This window comes from Antechinus flavipes, chromosome 5 (genome assembly GCF_016432865.1).
Source record: "Antechinus flavipes isolate AdamAnt ecotype Samford, QLD, Australia chromosome 5, AdamAnt_v2, whole genome shotgun sequence".
Classification (NCBI taxonomy): domain Eukaryota; kingdom Metazoa; phylum Chordata; class Mammalia; order Dasyuromorphia; family Dasyuridae; genus Antechinus; species Antechinus flavipes.
In genome coordinates, this window is record NC_067402.1 from 191,884,966 (window position 1) to 191,903,896 (window position 18,931).

The following is an 18,931-nucleotide window of genomic DNA, read 5'->3' on the forward strand; positions in this document are numbered from 1 at the left end:
CCATTCGGAGCTGGTGATGAGACATGGCTCTGTGACTTTCCACTGACCCTTTACCCACCCATTTTAGTCTGTACATCTCAATAACTTGCCAACTGTAACCAGTTTCCTTTGCAAGGGGAGGAAACTGTCCCAGTCTGGAGTTTATGATTCATACACATTTGAGGTCATAAACAAGAAACCAGAGGTTCCTAGAATTTCAAAAGCAACAGGGAAAGGAGCTAAAAGAAAACTTCTAATTTCCAAGGTTCAAAGGCTTAAAATTCATTGGCACTCTGCTGAACTCAGCCTAAACAAAACCAGCAAGTTTCTCAGAAGGGGAATAATATGCAAAACTGCATAAAGGAATTGGCTTTCTTTCCCAGGGCTCTAAATTACGGTAACCTCTACACCATAAATACTGTAGTCTATACATACTGCCAGGTATACTCTACTAGCGGGTTGAATGTATACAGCCTCTGAATTGGGACTTAGGAGAGCCAGGTTCAAGTGCTGCCTCAGAGGCTCAGGTGTGGGATCCTGGCCAAATCTCTTCCTCCTGCATAATGGGGATAATAATAGCATCTAGCTCACTGGGCTGTACTGAGGATTAAATGTCTTTGCAAACTTTAAAGCTCCATGCAAATGCTAGCAGTTATTTAGTTCCTTCTTAGGGGAGATTATCTCTTTTATTGTCCCACAGACTCTGCTAAAGCAAATCATTTTTTATCCAGTCTCAATAAAAAGGTGGAATAGGACAGTTATAGAATTTGGTGACTAGATTTTCTTAGACACGCGGTGGCCTAAATAGGATCACGTTCGGGAAATTATATTACACACACCAGGTAAGAGGAAATAGAGACGGAAAATAACCAGGGAATCAGAGTAGTTCTAGGATGTGGGCAAGCACAAGTGGGGCAGGAAGGGCGGATGATGGGAGGATCTCACCCACTTATTGCAGGTTTACCAGAATGGATGGTACTTGCCAGAATATTGAAGCATCTTGTAATGCTTCCTGGTTGCTCAAGCAGTATCTTTCAAGCACGTGTTGAACCATTGAGGAGTACAGGAGGATGAAGTCATAGGGCCCAAAATAAAATTGAAGGGAAAGAAAAGGAATGAGAAAAATAAAAGAGTAAGGTATTTGATGACAGTCCAAGTATATGGCACATTGCTAGTCTGCTTTGCCTAAGATATGACCTTTAATCACCTAATAATAGAATCACATGGTCAAAAGGTGGTGTGGAGCCATTAATTAATTCAGGATTCCTCAAACTGTGAGTGGAAGCTACTAGGGCATTGTCAGGTGTTCCAAGAGGCTCCTGGACAATGAGGTAATAAAACACTACATAAATAGTGACCAAGCTACGAATGGATTATATTACAGAAATTCGGTGTCAGCCATTTTAGACCCTTGGAATGAATTCCTGCACAGAAACAATATTCATTTCCATTTAATAAGTGTCTGGGGCAGGTAGGTTGCCCAATGAATAGAATATCAGGCCAAGAGCCAAGAAGGCCTAAGTTTAAATCTGGCTATAGCACTTATTATGTGACTCTGGAAAAAATCACTTAACCCTGTTTACCTCAGTTTCCTTATCTGTAAAATGAGCTGGAGAAGGAAATGGTAGACTGCCCCAGTATCTGTCAAGAAAACCTCAAATGGAGCTACGAGAAGTCAGACACCACTCTAACAACCAAACAGCAATAACAGTAAGTGTCTACCATATGCGATTCACTATGCTGGTGGCTAAAGATGATAAAGATAAAAATATAAAGATTGCAGATAAGAGATCTGAAGAGTTGGAAAACTAACCAAAGAGACGACCGAGTCTCCTGGACAAGAATTCCCCTATAACTTATCCACTCAGTGGTCAGTAAGCCAATGTGATTTCACTTTTGGACAGCTCCGAGTATCAAAAAGTTTTTTCTCCAATTCAAACCTCAATCTTTCTCTGTTTCTAGTTTGATAAGCTGGAGTCAACCAGAATAGGTCTAATCCCTTCTTCCAAATGACTGTCCTACAAAAACTTGGAGACAGATATCGTGTTCCCTGAGACAGCTTTCTCTAGACCAGATGGTGCAGCGAATAGAGTGCTGAACACAGGCAGGAAAATATGAGTTCAGTCTCAGACACTTACTAGCGCTGTGACTCTCAGGAAGTCCCTTTAACCTCTGTCGGTCTCAGTTTCTTTGTCTGTAAAATAAGGATATTTGCGTCCTTCCTCGAGGGCTACTTTGAGGATAAAACGAGAGTTTTTATAAAGTACTTTCTAATCCTCATGCTGCCACATAAATGCTAGTGAGTATTACTCTGTTGTTATTATTATTAATATTAAATTGTTATTAAATATTCCCAGTTTCTTCAAACTATCCTTGATCCCAAGGCTATGGGCATCCCATTAATTTGTTCCCTTCTGGATGTATTGCAACTTATCAATAAGTGTCTTTCCCTAATAGAGTTCCTAGCTTACTTGGAAGATACAATTTGAGCCCAAGCAAGGAAACACCAGGTAACTTGAGGAAGAAGGAAGCACTGTCAAGTTCCCATACGGGGAGGGTTTCAACAAGAAAAGAGCATCGGGAGTTGAGAGGATTTGGAGAGGGAAGGAAGAACAATCCAGGTACAAGGAAAGCTTCTGCAGATGAATGCATGGAGACCAGAGAGGCACAATGTCAAGTTGGGAGAACAGTGGGAGTCTAATTTGGCCAGAGCACAAGTGTGCATGTAGAGTAATAAACCTGCAAAAATGAGAAGGAGCAAGACTCTAGCATCAAATCTAGCATCAAAGCTAGAAGCAGCTAATTCTAGAATCAAATACAAAATCATCAGGCTGGTTCTGAAAGTCCTCCATTTTGTTCCTTCTTACTTTTGCAGGTTTATGGCAAATTATTCTCCTTTCACACCTTCTGTGTTCTAGCCAAATTAGATTTTTAAATGAACCTGTCATAAATTTGTGCAGTGCAGACTAGAGAGGGGAGAGATTGTAAGCTGGGTGATAATGTGGGAAGCTATTACAGTAACTTAGGTAACAAGTGACAAAGGACCTGAACAGATGTTACTAGGACGCATAGAGAGAAGAGAATGAATTCAAGAAATGTTATGGAGGTAGAATCCATAGGATTTGGTAACTGATTGAACATCAGTGGACAAAAAAGAGACTGGGATTGCTCCAATATCATAACACTGTAAAATTGGTGAATGAATAAATATTTATTCATTAATAAATTAATTCATTGATAAATAAAAAATATAATAAAAATTTGTTAGCTCCTATCAAATAGATATTTGTATAGTGCATAGTTACTTGAGTAACTGGTAAGATAATATGGCCCTGGATAGAAATTTTAAAAGAATTTGGAAAAGGGGGAAGGATTAAGGGGGAAGATAATGAGTTCCATTTTGGACATGTTAAATTTGAAATGTTATATAATGAATTAATCACTGGATCAAGATTGAAGGAGAAAAGTGTGGCAAGAGTATAAGTGATAGACTAGGGTAGTCTCTAGGTTAGTATATAAAATCTATTTTATCATTATTAAGAATAATAACTGCTAAATTTCTAAAGCATCTATGTGGCATAGTAAACAGGAGTGCTAAACTTGGGAGTCAGGAAGAAATGAATTCAAATCTTGCTTCAAACACTATCCACTTAATCTTTCTCTGTCTCAGTTTTGTTTCCTCATCAGTAAAAATGGGAAATAATAGCAGGGCCTGAAACTGGGAATAGAAAGCGCAGGCTTTAAAAAAAAATTTTTTTAATACCTTTTCCCCCAAAAATGCATGTAAAGATAATTTTCAATATTCATCTTTGCAAAACCTTTTGTTTCAAATTTTTCACCCTCCCACTCCTCCTCCCCCTAGACTGCAAGCAATCTGATATAGGTTAAATATGTGCAATTCTTTTAAGCAATCTGTCATGATACATAAGAAAAATCAGATCAAAAAAGGGGGGAGAAACATGAAAAAGGAAAAAAACAAGCAAGTAAACAAAAACAACAAAGATGAAAATACTATGCTTTGATCCACATTCAGTCTCCACAGTTCAGAGAAGGCCGGCTCTTTGAAATCTATGGAAGCACTCTTATTTCTGAGATGCACTTGCTGGCATAGTGGAGACAGCTCTGAATTTGGAGCAAAAAGTCTGGGGGTCCAAGTTCTGAATCTGCTTTGTAGTATCTGTATAACCTTGGGAAAATATGCTTAATTTCAACTATCAGATGAGACAGGACGAGATGGTCCCTAAGGTCTCTTCCAACTTTAAGTCTATGATGATCTGATTCCCTGGTGGAATGCTTCTTTCAAATATCCTGAAGTGCTCTTAAGGCAACATATATTATTCAGATAACTGACTGATGAAGATAGTAGTGGAAGAAAACACATTTGTTGGTTGGCTTCTTTCAGTCACTGTGTCTTAGAGTGGGGGAGCTGTACCTGATCTCAAGGAGGGTCAGTGAAACAGAGGGGAAATCCTTGAAATGATAACACTCTTGGGTACCAACAAAGGCTTTACATTTATTTATTCATTCCTTTATTCAAAATCTCTTACAGACTGCCTGGTTTATACAAGGATCCATGACAGGCACTGAGCAAGACCATCCTGTCCTGAAAGCTCCTGTGGTCAAGTATAGGGTCAAGGCCATGTCCACAAATAAATTAAAAATGTGATAGTACAATAAAAGAGGAACAGAAAGGTTCAAAGTGGAGAGATCTCGGGGAATTTGTTGTTGAGTTGTGTCTGACTCTTGGTGACCCCATTTAAGGTTTTCCTGGCAAGGATTCTGGAGTGGTTTGCCATTTCCTTCTCCAGCTCATTTTCCAGCTGATGAGCTGAAGCAGACAGGGTTAAGTGACTTGCCCAGGGTGGTACAGCTTTTAAGTATCTGAGGCTGCATTTGAATCAGGAAGATCAGACTTCTTGACTCTAGGCCAGTGCCCCACCTCTCCCCCACTGGATTTGGGGAATTTATTTTACTAAGACTTTACTAAGTCTTCATGAAGAGGAAGGCTGGGATTTGAGATAAATTTTGAAAGAGAAAGGAGTTAGAAAGGTAGAAATCAGGGATCATAGGTGTTGGTGTTGGAAGGGATCAAGAGATTATCTAGGCTAATTCCCTCACTTTGCAGAGAAAATCCCAAAGTCCCAGGCCCTCTGAGTACAAACCCACTGCTTCTTCAATCATGCTAAACTGCCTGGGAAGGCATTCCAAATATAGCAATTATTGTGACCAGAGATACAAAAGAAGTGTACTAGGGCGAGTTCTTGAAATGATGGGAAAAAATTGAGGTCTATAAAGTCTTTATGACTCATCTTGGACCTGAAGTCAAGAAAGATCTGAATTCAAATGTGGCCTTAGATATTAGCTTTGGACAAGTCCCTCAAACCCTGGCCAGCCTCAGTTCCTTCAACACTAAAATGGGGTAATAAAAGCACCCACCTCACACATAAAAGCACCTTCTTGTTCTGAAGATCAAATGATGTGCTATTTGTAAAGTACCTAACAAAGATTAGTATGGCTGTTTTTCTTATTATTCATTCCATAACCAGAGGTAGAGAAATGACCAGAAGATGTGTTTCCTATTCTTTCCAATATACCATATTGATTTCTTAACAGATCAGAGGAGAAAGGAGTTTAAATATTGACCTGTTGAGGTCTCAGGATGTTTAATGTCCCCAAAGACATTAGTCTTTCTCTAGAAAGCCGAGGTGGATGGAACCTGACACACTATTTCCCAGAAAGTATTAACCTGGACTGATCCAGACAGCACCTCCCTCACAGTCCCCAAACTTTCAATGACAAGAGAAAGGAAAGAAGGAGTCCCCAAATAACACTTAAAAAGTACCATTCTGCCTCTCCTAGTCTCTCTCTTAACAAGCACTCTAGGAGCAAGACTGATATACTCAGGTCAAATGATCCAGCATCATATAAATATTATTGTTATTAGTAGGGCAACTTTTTTAGTCTCAGTCTTTCATTATATGAAAAGTGTAATTTGTACTGTATCTATTTTACAGAGTTGTAGAGCTCACATGTATGTGAAATGCTTTGCAAACATTAAAGCATTATATAGGAAAAAAAAAAAAGAAAAGATCCAGCATCTCGCTCCCCGATCATGGTTAAATACCTCAGCAGAAATATCAGTGCAACCAAGGGCTCCACAGGTTGGCAAATCCCACTCCTAGGAAGAGCAACCAAAGGCGGTCTTTCCCCATCCCACCTCCCTACTCAATTCCCAGTCCTGTAGTTACACAATGTCCTGATGATAAGTATGTTTGGGAAACAGAGAGTAGTTAATTTAGTTTTGCTCCAGTCTGAGATGAAATGAAAGGGTATTGTGAAAGACAAGGCTAGAAAGTTAGGTCAAAGATAGATTTCAGTAAGAAATCTCAATGAGGCTATTCAGAGACATGTGGGAAGATTCATATTAACTAATAATCTTTAACCAAGTAGAACCAAGAGAACAATATCTATAATAATATAATGGAAGAGATTTCAAAGAAGATGACTGGATAATTAAGATCATTCAAAGTGCTAGAATAGAGATAATGAAGCATGCTACCTCAATACTGTACGCATTGTTTTTTCCTTGTCACAAAGAAACATTAAACATGGAAAGGCTGATTTTTTAGAAATGTCTGATGTAAACACTTATCATAGATAATGGTTTTTGTTTTTTTCCCTCATCTCTTACAAGTCAAAAAATTTTCTAATAAGGCATGGAGATGGTTGTTCTCATGCTGAGAGACCTTTCTTTGGCTACTGAAATGATGCTGATTCCAATGTGGTGGGTGGAACATCCATTTGTTTGTTATATCTTCTCCTCATGACATCACAGGCCAATGGTCTTGACTATACTTTTTTGATATCTTTCATACCATTGTCCCTTTCTAGCAGTAGTACATTTTGTCTATTTAATTTAATTCTATTTCATTTTTTTCTTTCCCTTCTACTTCCCTGGGGGGAGGGAAAGGTTACAAAACCTTTGTAACAAATATTCAGTCAAGCAATACAAAGAATTACATTGACCAAGCTCCCCAAATAGAATATTTCATTCTGCATTTTAAATTCATCATCTGTATATCAAGAGGTGAATACTATATTTCAATATAGGTCCTCTGGAATTGTGTTTGGCAATTGTACGGATCAAAATTCTTAAGTCTTACAAAGTTTTCTTGATCATGTTTTTTATAAATTAATCTTTCTGGTTCTGCTCATTTCATTCTCTATCAGTTCATTAAGTCTCTCCAGTTTTCTCTGAAACCATCCCTTTTTGTCATTTATTTCATCAAAAGCAGAATCTCATTTCATTCACATACTGCAATATATTTGACTGTTTCCCAAATGAGTTCTTTTGTCACCACAAAAACAGCCACTACAAATTATTATTGATAATATGATATAATCTATTCATATGCTATTCCACAATTGAAGGCAGTATAATATCACTGAAAGAATGCTGATATTAAAGATGAGCTTTGTTTCATGGAATAATTTGAAAGTTATATCCACTTAAATATATATGTATGTATGTGTATATACATACACACACGTATGTATGTATAGAAAATGCAATCCAGTTTGTCCCTTTTTTTTCTATTCAATTTTTGACTCTCAGTTTATTGTTTTCAGTGGCCTTCTAAAACATGTATACCATCTCTAAGAGTTCAATGCTTTATAGCATATAGTCTGCACAGCAAGTATTCTTCATCCACTTTGTTTTTCCTGCATAAATAATAAGTCGAATCTCTTGAGCGAGGATGCTCTGGGAGTTGATGCAATCAGCATGTCATGTGCATAGAAGAACACCTTTGGGAATCTCTCTATTTAGATTTGGTACTTTGTTGATCATACATAATCCCCTTTTTATGCCTTAAAATTAATAATCCAAGGATTATTGAACAAGGTTATTTCTATTATACTTTTCAAGGAATTTTAGGTTCACAAATCTAGGACTAGAAATTACATTAAAGGTCACCTAGTCCAAATCCTTCTAGGGATGGAAACTGAGGCACAAAAAAGGTTAAAATAATTTTTATCAGATTAAAAAAAGAAATAATTTGCAGAGTTAAGATTTGAGCTCTAATTTTGATGGCAAATTCAGCATTTTTGTTTCTGCTGCATGACATGGTTTTGTATGATTTTTAACACATGCATGGGAGGCACCTTATTGAAGGCTATAGTCTTGAAAGCAATAGTGTTCTGTTCTACTGAATCAAGTGGGTTTTTATTGTTAAAGAAATATAAGCGGATTTCTTGCATTTGTTGCACATTTTGTTCAGTTGTGTGACTGAGATGTGATCCATTATAGAATACTGTTTGCAATGAAGCACACAGAACAGTGGGTAGAACACTGGACCTGGAGTTAAGGAGACCTTAGTTCAGATTTCACTTCAGACATTTACCAGGTGGATGACCCTAGGCAAATCACTTAACCCTGTTTGTCTCAGCTTCCTCATCTGTAAAATAACTTCACTTATCTCCCAGAGTCATTGTAAAGATGAAAACGAGGTGACATCTGTGCTTTGAAAACCTTATAGCTCTATTTTTATTTTTCCAGTTATTTTCAGTCATGTCCGACTCTTCATGACCTCATTTAGTCTTTTTTTTTGTAAAGATACTGGAGTGGTCTGCCATTTGCTTCTCCAGCTTATTTTACAGATGGGAAACTGGAGCAAATTGGATGGAGTGACTTGGCCAGGGTCACACAGCCTAAGTGTCTGAGGCCAGATCTGACTTTTCTGATTCCAGGCCTGGCATCTAGCTACTGCACCACTTACTTGCCCTTATAAATGCTAATTATCATTATTATTACTGTTGCTATTCTTCTATCATTATAAAAAACTTGCCTACTCCATCCTCATGCTTTTATTAAGCATGCTCTTGAAATACATATTCATTTTCTTTCAAAAAGTTGTTGAGAAAGCAGGAAAATGATATGATAATTAATTTGTTCATATCCTCATGAGCACCTTTTTTCAAAGTGATAACATTGATTTTTTTTTAAAAGACTATTTAGATTTTTCTGCTTTTTGAGATATCTTGAAATTTGATCTTTCAACTCTCTTAAACGTTTGTCACCTTCAGCGTGGTCTTCCTCAAATTATCCTTGCTCTGGCCTAGCCGCTCTTCCTGTTTTTGTTTTCCTTACTGCCCTTTCTGTTTTCTCATATGGCACCACCAGGGCTGGTGACATCTGAGTCCAAGTATAGTGATTCCACTGTCATTAATGGAGATAACAGTTGTGTATTTTTACTCCCTGTGGGAACTCTCCTAATGAGGATGTTTTAAAGTCTGCAGAGTTTTCCCCAAACATTTGAGCCTCACAGTTGTGAAGGTGATCTTATTTCCAAGCATCTTATCTCAGAGTTACAGATAAGGAAGTTTCCAAAAGGTTTAGGATAATACAGCTAAAATGTTAACTTTGTTCTTTAAAATTTCAGGTCCAGCATTCAAACCTTTCTACCATATTGGTTCTCAAGGTGAACGGGGGGTTAGGTCAAAGCAAACCAGTCCCACTACAGGAGAAACAACCTAAAACTCACACTCAGCAAAGTGAAAATTCATTAAATCTTCTTTATCAAGTTACTTATTTCATATATTATAACTTTTTCTCACTCACTCACCATTTTCCACAGATGTCTAACAATGAAGGCAATGGAATGGGCAGTCAAGAAATAGTGCATTCACAGCCAGAATTCTGCTGTTGGTGTTTTGTTTAGAAACATAATTTCCAGAAACCCATTATACCTGAAATCAGGCACTGCATGAAACAAAGTGACCCATGCAAACACAGTCTCTGTATTCATTAGTGTCATTCTCTAATTAACCCATGCAATGAGAGAAAGACTTGCCCACAGATGGTTGTCCCAGCAGAAGCACAACTGGGCCTTTGAATAAGGTTCAGGAAGAGCTCTGAAAGTAAGCAAGCTGAATAGTTTTTCCTACTGATGTGTATTGCTGTAAATGAGAACAAATACCAACCACACTCATTTGTAAGTCAAATCAGACTGGGGGGAAGGAGAAAGGATTTGTGCAGTGGTGATACCATAAGCCTCCAATCACAGGAATTTTAAAAATACCATATGGGAATTTTCCTTTTTAGAGGGGGGGAAATATATATATTAGGGCTGCAAAGACAGGGTAGAATCTTCTTTCTTCTCCAAAGTAGGTTTTTGACAATTATATAAGCCCAAAATGTTCCTGGTAGAAACAACAAAAGGGAAAAGGAAAGGAAAAATGAAATAAGGATGGAGGAGGGGAGTGATGCTAAATTTAGTTAGAGTGAAAATAGTGAGATGGAGTGGGGAAAAGATAAGTAGAAAGTATACAAGAAACACTCATTTATTTTACAACAGGAAAGCCAAGCTACCTGCTGTGAGAGACGGCACAAATTAGTACTGTGATGGTGCAGGATCAGGTTCTGAGTTGTGAATCATTAAAACAAAACATAACAACAACAACAAAAAAAAAACCCATTAAATTTTCCAAGCAACAAAAACAATATTAAGACTTCCCTCCTCCCCTTCTTGCTAATGGTCAACAAGCTTAAGAAAAAAACACCGAAGAACATGAATTTTAGTTGCCCAAACATTTAGGTTAAAAAAACACAATCACCAACCACAATCCCCAAACCAAGTTGTCTGAAGGTAAAGCATGAGGAAAAAAAAAAAAAGAACTCTCAGGATTCTTGCTATAACTTGGGATAATGACAAGTTTCATGAGGGAAACTGCAATACTGCCTTTGGACTTAAATGGAACTGTAATCTTATCCATATGGATATTCTTTCTAATTATGCAGCTCACAATCTATCCAGGTCCGCCCATTCTACTACAAGTAGGAGGAATATGTGTCAATCTATCATTTATCTTGCTTTCTTCATGAGCAAAGCCATGTATCTCTCTGTAAGATGTGTACAATTTGTGTCTAGGAAACAAAGTAAGATGCAAACTGTCCTACGTAGGGCTTGACAAACAGATAGAACCAGGCAGACTTTAATAATAAAGGCAATAACAGAGAGAGCCAATGAATCCATTAAGATCTCAAAGTACAATCAAAAGAACTCTATAAGTAAGAACTACATAAATGCAGTGTGTCAACAAAGAAACTCTGAACAAATGGGATAAGTCACGCAGATTTGTTTGTGGAAATGAAGGGGTTTTCTATAATAGCACTTCAAAATGAGGTTCATTTGCCACCAATCACCATAATTCAGGCCAGTTCCAAAGGTCTTGTGATGGAGAGATCCATCTGCATCCAGAACGAGAGAAGTGAGTGTGGATCACAACATAGTATTTTCACTTTTTTTTTTAATTGTTTGCTTACATTTTATTTTCTTTCTCTTCCCCCCCGCCCTTTTTGATTTGATTTTTCTCGTATAGCATGATAATTGTGGAAATATGTATAGAATTATTCATAATTAACATATATTAGATTACTTGATGTCTAGGGGAGGAGGTAGGAGGAAAGGAAGGAAAAAATATTTGGAATACAAGATTTTGCAAAAGTGAATGTTTAAAGTTATCTACGCATATGTTTTGGGGAAAAACACCTTTAATTAAAAAAAAAATCATATCACAATCACAGTGTACTGCCTACAATCACCTGGACATAACACTTTTTCTCCAATTCTTTTATAACAACCTTCCATTTAAAGAACTTTTACAACAGTCTGTGGAATGTACATGTATGTTTTCATATATATACACATGTGTACACACACCTCTCTCTAGACAATACACACAGAGTTGGATAGAGATTTGTGTTCAAACCATTTCTGTTTAAACTTCCTCTAAAAAAGTGAGGAGAATGCTATAAAAGTGACAATAGCTCATCATTCATGAAGTAAGGAAGGGAGAGAGAATGGAAAAATAAGGGGATGCTAGGCAGGGGGAGGTATAATGGGGATTTTGTGTGCTCTGAGACTTCTAGGGTAGCTGTCAAGAGGCTGCAGGAATCTTGCCTGAAATACTGGCCAACTGGGCTCTGGTGATTGCAATGATTGAGTTAGTACCCTAGCAAAAAAATGCTCCTTTGAATCCAATCAATAGGACAGGGTTTGCAGGCCACTTGGAACCACTGAGATAATGAGCTTGACACACAAAAAAGGCAAAGTGAGCAGCGTTCCTTTATGTTCTGATGCCATGAAATAGAAAGATAAATTACATCAATTCTGAAACACCAATAACCCACCTGCTAAAAATTCCTTGGTGTGGATAGGGCTGACCATAACAGGGGACAAATCATGAATGTGCACAAAATGAAATGAATATATGAATGCTTTTATTATGTGTCAGTTTTAAATCATAATAAAATTGGAAACAGATCTTCCCAGTCATAGACAAGGATTTTATACTGCTTTTTGCCAGCAATAATCTCAGTTCTAAGCTACATTCAAAATGTTAAAGCAATTTAATAGACTAATTCAAGGTCAATCACAAGAAATAACTTCATTCCTAAACCTAGATTAGATAAAATAAAAGCAGAAATTGAGGAATTATTTAAATCTGAAAAGGGAAAAGCCCTGAACCTATGGACAGCTACACAAAGCACAAATTCCAGAGGCATGACCTAATAATGAAACATATGGCAAAGATAATGCTATTTCAAATGATTTTGAAAAAAAAAGAAAAGGGCATACTCAGAATGGAATTCTGAAAATCCCTGGTGGAGTTCTTTTGGTATGAATTCAATGAATAGATCAGTCACATCAAAATAACAGAGTAGTTCAAAAAAGCTGCTACCTTTTATAACCATATTCTCCCATAGTATTTGACAGAGAGTCAAAAAACATTTCAGGACCAAAACACATAAGATATATGCCAGTGCTATAGTATGGACCACATTAAGAAAAGTAAAACTATCTAAGAGTTCCTATCAAAAGAACAGTGTATAATCCTACCGTGGAAGAGGCAGCTTGAGAAAACTATTGACAACTGTGAAAAACCACTGGTAGATTACATCAATGTCTTGCAAGCATGAGCAGCAGAAAATTTGGGCAGTAGAAAATATGCCCAATTAAAAAAAGAAATAGAAAATAAAATTACCTCAAAAGTCCCTGATACCTTTAATCAATAATTAAAAGTCAAAAAAGTTAAGGATGTAGGAGTCAAAGGAGCACAGAGAACACAATAAATAGTGCAACAGAAATCAAATTACAATAAAACAAGGTTGAGAAGCTAAGAGATTAGAAGTCAGAGAGTGAACCCTTGAAGAAGGCTGGGGCAAAAATCTTTGGTCTGGATAATCTAAGAAAGTTTAAGATAAAAAGAAAACAAAAAATAGATCACACACAAGACACAAAGTTTGCATGTGATTAATATAATGAATGACAGAACATATCAAGACAAGAAATTGTAGGTTTTCTTCAAAACTGGGAAGTGGGAGAGCTAGAGAAGATCCATCATTACTGGCTCTAATAGTGCAGGAATTACTAGCAAAAAGTGACCAGTTTCTTCTGTGATATAAGCCTGATTCCATCTGTTTGTTTTTTTTTAAACAGAAAGCATCATGTATTTATTATCAAAACATAAGATAACCAGTGACCCCTTCAAATATAGGCCAATTATATGTTTATATATTTTATACAAATGTAATACCAGCTCAAAATTAACCACAAACGTACTTTCATTGAGAAGGAAAAAGACCTACCAAAAAGTTCCAGAAATGTAAAGAGAAATTCATAATTGATTCAGTAATTATTTAACACTAAAGTGATTTTCTGATCATGTCAACCCTATCTCCCCCCTCAATAAACTTCAGCTGCTCCTTATTGCTTCCAAGAGCAAATACAAAATGCTATTTGGCATTCAGAGCTCTTCTTAACCTAGGGCCCCAGTTCCCCCTTCTTGTACCTTGCTACTTCACATATATTCTTTGATCCAGTAACTCTGGTCTCATGGCTGTTCTAGAAATAAGACACTCCATCTCCATCCAAGGCACTCTCCCTGACTGTCCTCCATGCCTGGAATCCTCTACCTCTTACACTTTTGACTTCCTTTATGTCCTAACTAAAATCGCTCCTTCTATAGAAACATCTCCCAATTCCACTTAATTCCAATGATTTGCTAATTATTTCCTATTTATTCTACATATGTATTTATCATCTCCACCAATAGAATATAAAATCCATGAGGGTAAGGATTCTTTCTTTTTTTTTTTTTTTTTAAATTTTTAATCATAGCACCTAGCACTAAAATAAATGCCTGTTGACTGATTGGCTGAGCAAACAATAAACAAGTTAGACATTTACTTTTGGGACAAAGAACCCTCACTTTACAAAGCAATAGTAAAGGATGACCACAGGTACAACCCATTAAATTTATCAAACGCAGTTAAAGATAGTTTATTTTTGGTTGGGCCCTATGATGTGGCTAAGATCACAGAATGGAATCTTGAGGTCTTCCATGAACAACGTCGCCACAACTTCAGCCAAATAGTACAAAGACAAAGTAAGAAGAACAAACAGAGTCAGGAAGGTTTGTTTATTGGAAGGGAGGGGACTGTGAAAGTGATTCGCTATCTGGTCACCATTGCCAGAAATTACAGAAAGATTATCCTTAAGGATCCTGGATTCAGCGATCAGTATAAATTACGCTCAGTTGGAACCTGGGCGAGCTGCAAAAATATGGCATCTTTTGGATACCCAGAAAGACACCACCAAGCAAATGGAAGCTCATTATCCTGCATAAACCAAGAGATGACAAATCTCTCTATTACAGTACAGCTACAATACTCCCCAAAAAGATCCTTGTGAAATGAGCAAATGCATCATTACAAGCAGAACTATTCCCTCTAACCACGCAGACGTCACACTGACCCATAAAAACTGAAGGGCAACATTTTAAATACATCTGTTTATATTAAATACTTCTCATCTCCCAAGTATTTGGAAGGGAATCTTAAGTTTTTCTGCTTGGCTTGTAAAGATCTTCACAACCTGGCCCCACCCTTTCTGATTATCCAGCATAACTTTTCACGTACTTTATGGTTCTGCCAAACCAGCCTTCTTCTTGCTCTTCACACATAATAACCCATCTCCTGCCTCGATCCTGTGCAATGGCTACCCTTCCCACCCCCTCACCCATTTCCTAGGAGGCATCTGTTCTTCATCTCCACCTCTTCAAATATCTACTTTCTTTAAAGCTCTGTTCAGGCAACATTTTCTTTTACATGAAAATTTTCTCGATACCATTAGTCAACCAGCACCCTCTTCCCTCTCAATTTATTCTGAATTTATTTTTTACATGATTTTATTAGTTGTACAGATTTAGGTATGTGTTATCACCTCTGAGAATGTAGGTTCTTTGAAGACATCAAATGTTTTCATTTTTGTCTTCGTATTTTCAGTACCAACCAAAAAGCCCAGCTCATAGCTGGTGCTTAATAAACTCTTATCAAACAATGACTAATTGAACGGAAAGCTTTCAAAATATAAAGAAGATCTGACAGGAGAACTTAAATCCACATGATGAAAAACATGTTATGTGCTCCTGGAATTATCCTTTAGATATTTTCATTGAGCCTACAGAAGATGAGCTCACTTCCCAATCCTCTTAGTCAACGCAAAAAACCAAACACACCCACAATCATTTTATGCATTAACAATAGCAGGAAAGTGATTTTTTTTTCTTTATCAGAATTCCATCAAAAAGGAGAATGAAAGAAATAGGAAGATGTAATAAATAATGATGATCATAATGTAATAATAATTTGTGATCATAATATAATAATAATTTATAACCTATAAAGTGTTTCATTACAATCAATCAACATTTATTAAGCATCTACTCTGTGCCAGGTACTGGACTAAGTGTTGGGAATAGAGACAAAAGACAGTCATATAATTGAAATGGGAATATCATTATCCCCATTTAACAAAGGAAACTTAGTCTTAATGAGGCTCAATTAAAATGGTTAGTCCATGATTGTAGAGATAACAAGTGGGATAGCTGAGGCTTGAACTCAAGTCCTTTTATTCTAGACTGCATTGTTCTTTTCACTAGACCATGTTCTTTATGGATATAATTACAAACATACGGTCCACATCAAAAGAGGCAACATTTTATGTCTGTGATGGTCGGGATTTATTTTTGACACATACACATAAATATAGTGTGCTTTCTCCTGATCTCTCACAGTCCTTCCCCTTTAATCCATTTTCTGTGTAGTAGGCTAAGGATCTGTAAGATCAAAGGCCTTGTTAAAATGGAACTGGTGAATCCTGTTTCTTTGAAAGGGGGGAGGGGAAAATCCTTTCCTTTCCTTTTGCTATTTAGCAATCTCATTTTTATTCCCTCTGACATAAAATGATGACAAAAATATTTCAAATCATTGGACCCAAGAGTTGAAGAGACCTTAGAGGTAGTCTTAGTTCAGCTCAAATGATCAAATGAGTTAATACTTATAAAGCAATCCGTGCTTAATAAATGCTTGTTCCCTCCTTGAACACAATACAGTGATTCTCTTTCTTTCCCCAGCACCCAGTGGCCAAAACACAGCAGGCACTAATAAATGTGTACTGACCAACTGAACTCTCCTCTGAAACAGGAATTTCCTCTACCAAGTGCCCGGAACCAGTCATCCAATCTCTACCTTAAGACTTTGAGCGGGGAAAATTTGCCATCTTCTGAAGTTGCAAATTTCGGTTTGGGATACTTCATCAGGACCTATTTCCCAACACTGAGTCAAAACTTGCCTCCTGGTAACTTCGCCCCTTGTGTCTTAATTCTAATCTCTGGGGCAAAGCAGAGCGAGTTAAACCCACTGTAGACCAGATAGCCCTTCAAATATTCAAAATACTTAAAGATCTGACAGAAGAACTGAAATCCACATGATAAAAAGCACATTATCTACCACTGGAATTATCCTTTGGAGATTTCGATGAGCTTCCAGAAGATAAGCTCACTACCCAATACTCTTAATTGCAACCAGTCTTCTTCAACCATTACTTCAGCTGATTCTCACATAGCATGAACCGGGGACCTTTTACCATTTGCTTGATCTCTCTTGGGTCTGGATGTACCCAGATAAGTGCCCTTGGAGAATGAAAATTCCCAGAGAGCAGAGGCTGTTTCATTTTGGTTCCCAGCACCTAATTCAGTGTTTGGCACACAAAAGGAACTCAATAATTGTTTTTTGAATGTCAGTTGATTCATCTTTGTGTTCCCTTAGCACTTTGAAATTCAATTCAGTTCAATTTAATTAGCAGTTTTATTAAATAGCTATTATACAAAGTCCACTGCTTGGTGCTGGGGGTAACCCCCAAAATGGGGGGTGAGGCGCGGTCTTTGCCCTCAAGGAGTTTATATTCTACTAGGGAATACAACAGATAGAATGCTAAATAAATATCTGATAATTTGTGGACAGGGAGAATACTAAAAACTAAAGGGATGAGATAGGCTTTGAAGGAAGCTGTATTCTAAGAGGTGGAGGTTAAGAGGGAACTGCCCTTGACTCAATTCCTCCCTCATGAACTAGGTTTCCACGGCGGGTAAGCCAACATGTATGAAGAGAGAGGTGGGAGATATGTTAAATTTAGGAAAAATTTGGTATTCCAGTTTAGCTGTGAATTCCCAGTGAAGAGAAGTCATAGGATGTAAGTCTGAAAAGGTGGTGGGAGCAAGATTACATATTTTAAATGTCAGACTAAAGTGTGTATTTTATCTTCCTGCCAATAGGAAGCCACTAAGATCTCGAAGAGAAATGACACGGTCAGAGCTATGCTTTAGGAAGATTACTCTGTCAGCACTAAGGAAACCAGATTTGGGGAAGGTGGTGGGGAAATGGGAAAGAATACAAGCAGGAAGACTGATGCAATAGTAAACATAAAATAGTAAATGCTCAATAATTGTTTATCAATTCAATCAAACACTCAACAAGCATTTAAGTTCCTACTTAGTGCTAAGCAAAGGGAAGACAATGGCAAAAATGAAACAGCTGGTCCCTTCTGCATAAAAGAAGTAAAAGGTAGTTTGCGGAGAATCAGAATTTGGGGAACTTCATGCAGCAAGTGACACTTGAGTGTCTCCCCGAGGTGGAGGTGAGAAAGGAGTACACAATCCAGGTAAGGGGGGTAGTAGTAAAGCTAATTAAGAAAGGCATGGCTGATTGAATGAATACAAAAGAAGAGAAACTACGTGTCGGTAATCCATTAGTCGTTCTAGACCACCAAGGGAATATGGGAGCCCATTCTGTACCTTCATCATGGTTTTGGTGCAACATGACCTCTGGCTGTGTTTGAAGAGAGTTTCCTGGGTGAAAGAATGGTGAGAAGAGAATTCGTGGCTTCCTTTGCTTCAGAATATGCTGAAGAAGTTCATAGAGCACATCACCTGGAATGAAAGAGAAAAAAAAATTGGTGGGGATGGGGAGAAAAGAGGGACAGGAGTCCTGGGATTATCCTGGGCAGACTGCAGTTGGTATGACTTCCAAGGCCCCTGACCCACATTGTTCTGGGTAGAAAGCTGTTGGCCGATACACATCTGCTCCCTGCATGCCTCCAACCAAGAGGTGGGAGAAAGGCACAAGTTAGTGGAGAGGAACTTACTTGGGAAGTTATTGTTTAATGGCCCTAAATTTTAGTTTGCTTCCTTTCACTAATAATCCATACTGGCACCTATCCAAGGTTTCAGTATTCCTTGATAGTCATCCTAAGAAATCAGTCACTTCCCCTGAATTAAAAGGGGTGAACTCTATTTTGTAATGGGATGGTCTATCTGGCATTTGAAGTGCCTACCCAGTGCTAAATTAGAAAAAAAAAAAAAATAGCATGAGACTTGTCACACTTCTTTGGCCTACAACCAAATCCAAAATGCAGGTGGGTGTCTAAAAACCCTCCAAGGGCGGGTGATTAATCTTTAAAATACCAAAGTCCTCTGACTAGCCCCCTCACACCCTCCCCCCCAGCACAGAGAGGCAGTCAACAACTGCACTAAACAATGGAGCTTTGTCTCT

The 18,931-nt window shown here is 37.6% G+C and overlaps 1 protein-coding gene across 1 annotated transcript in view; it reads right to left on the bottom strand.

Annotated features, from left to right (window-relative positions):
* Positions 1 to 18,931, bottom strand: part of ETV6 (ETS variant transcription factor 6) — a 296,875-nt gene that overhangs the window by 43,456 nt on the left and 234,488 nt on the right. The window contains exon 4 of the mRNA XM_052000102.1: positions 18,175 to 18,309. Within this exon, the coding sequence (XP_051856062.1) occupies positions 18,175 to 18,309 (135 nt within the window). The remainder of the gene's footprint in view (positions 1 to 18,174; positions 18,310 to 18,931) is intronic.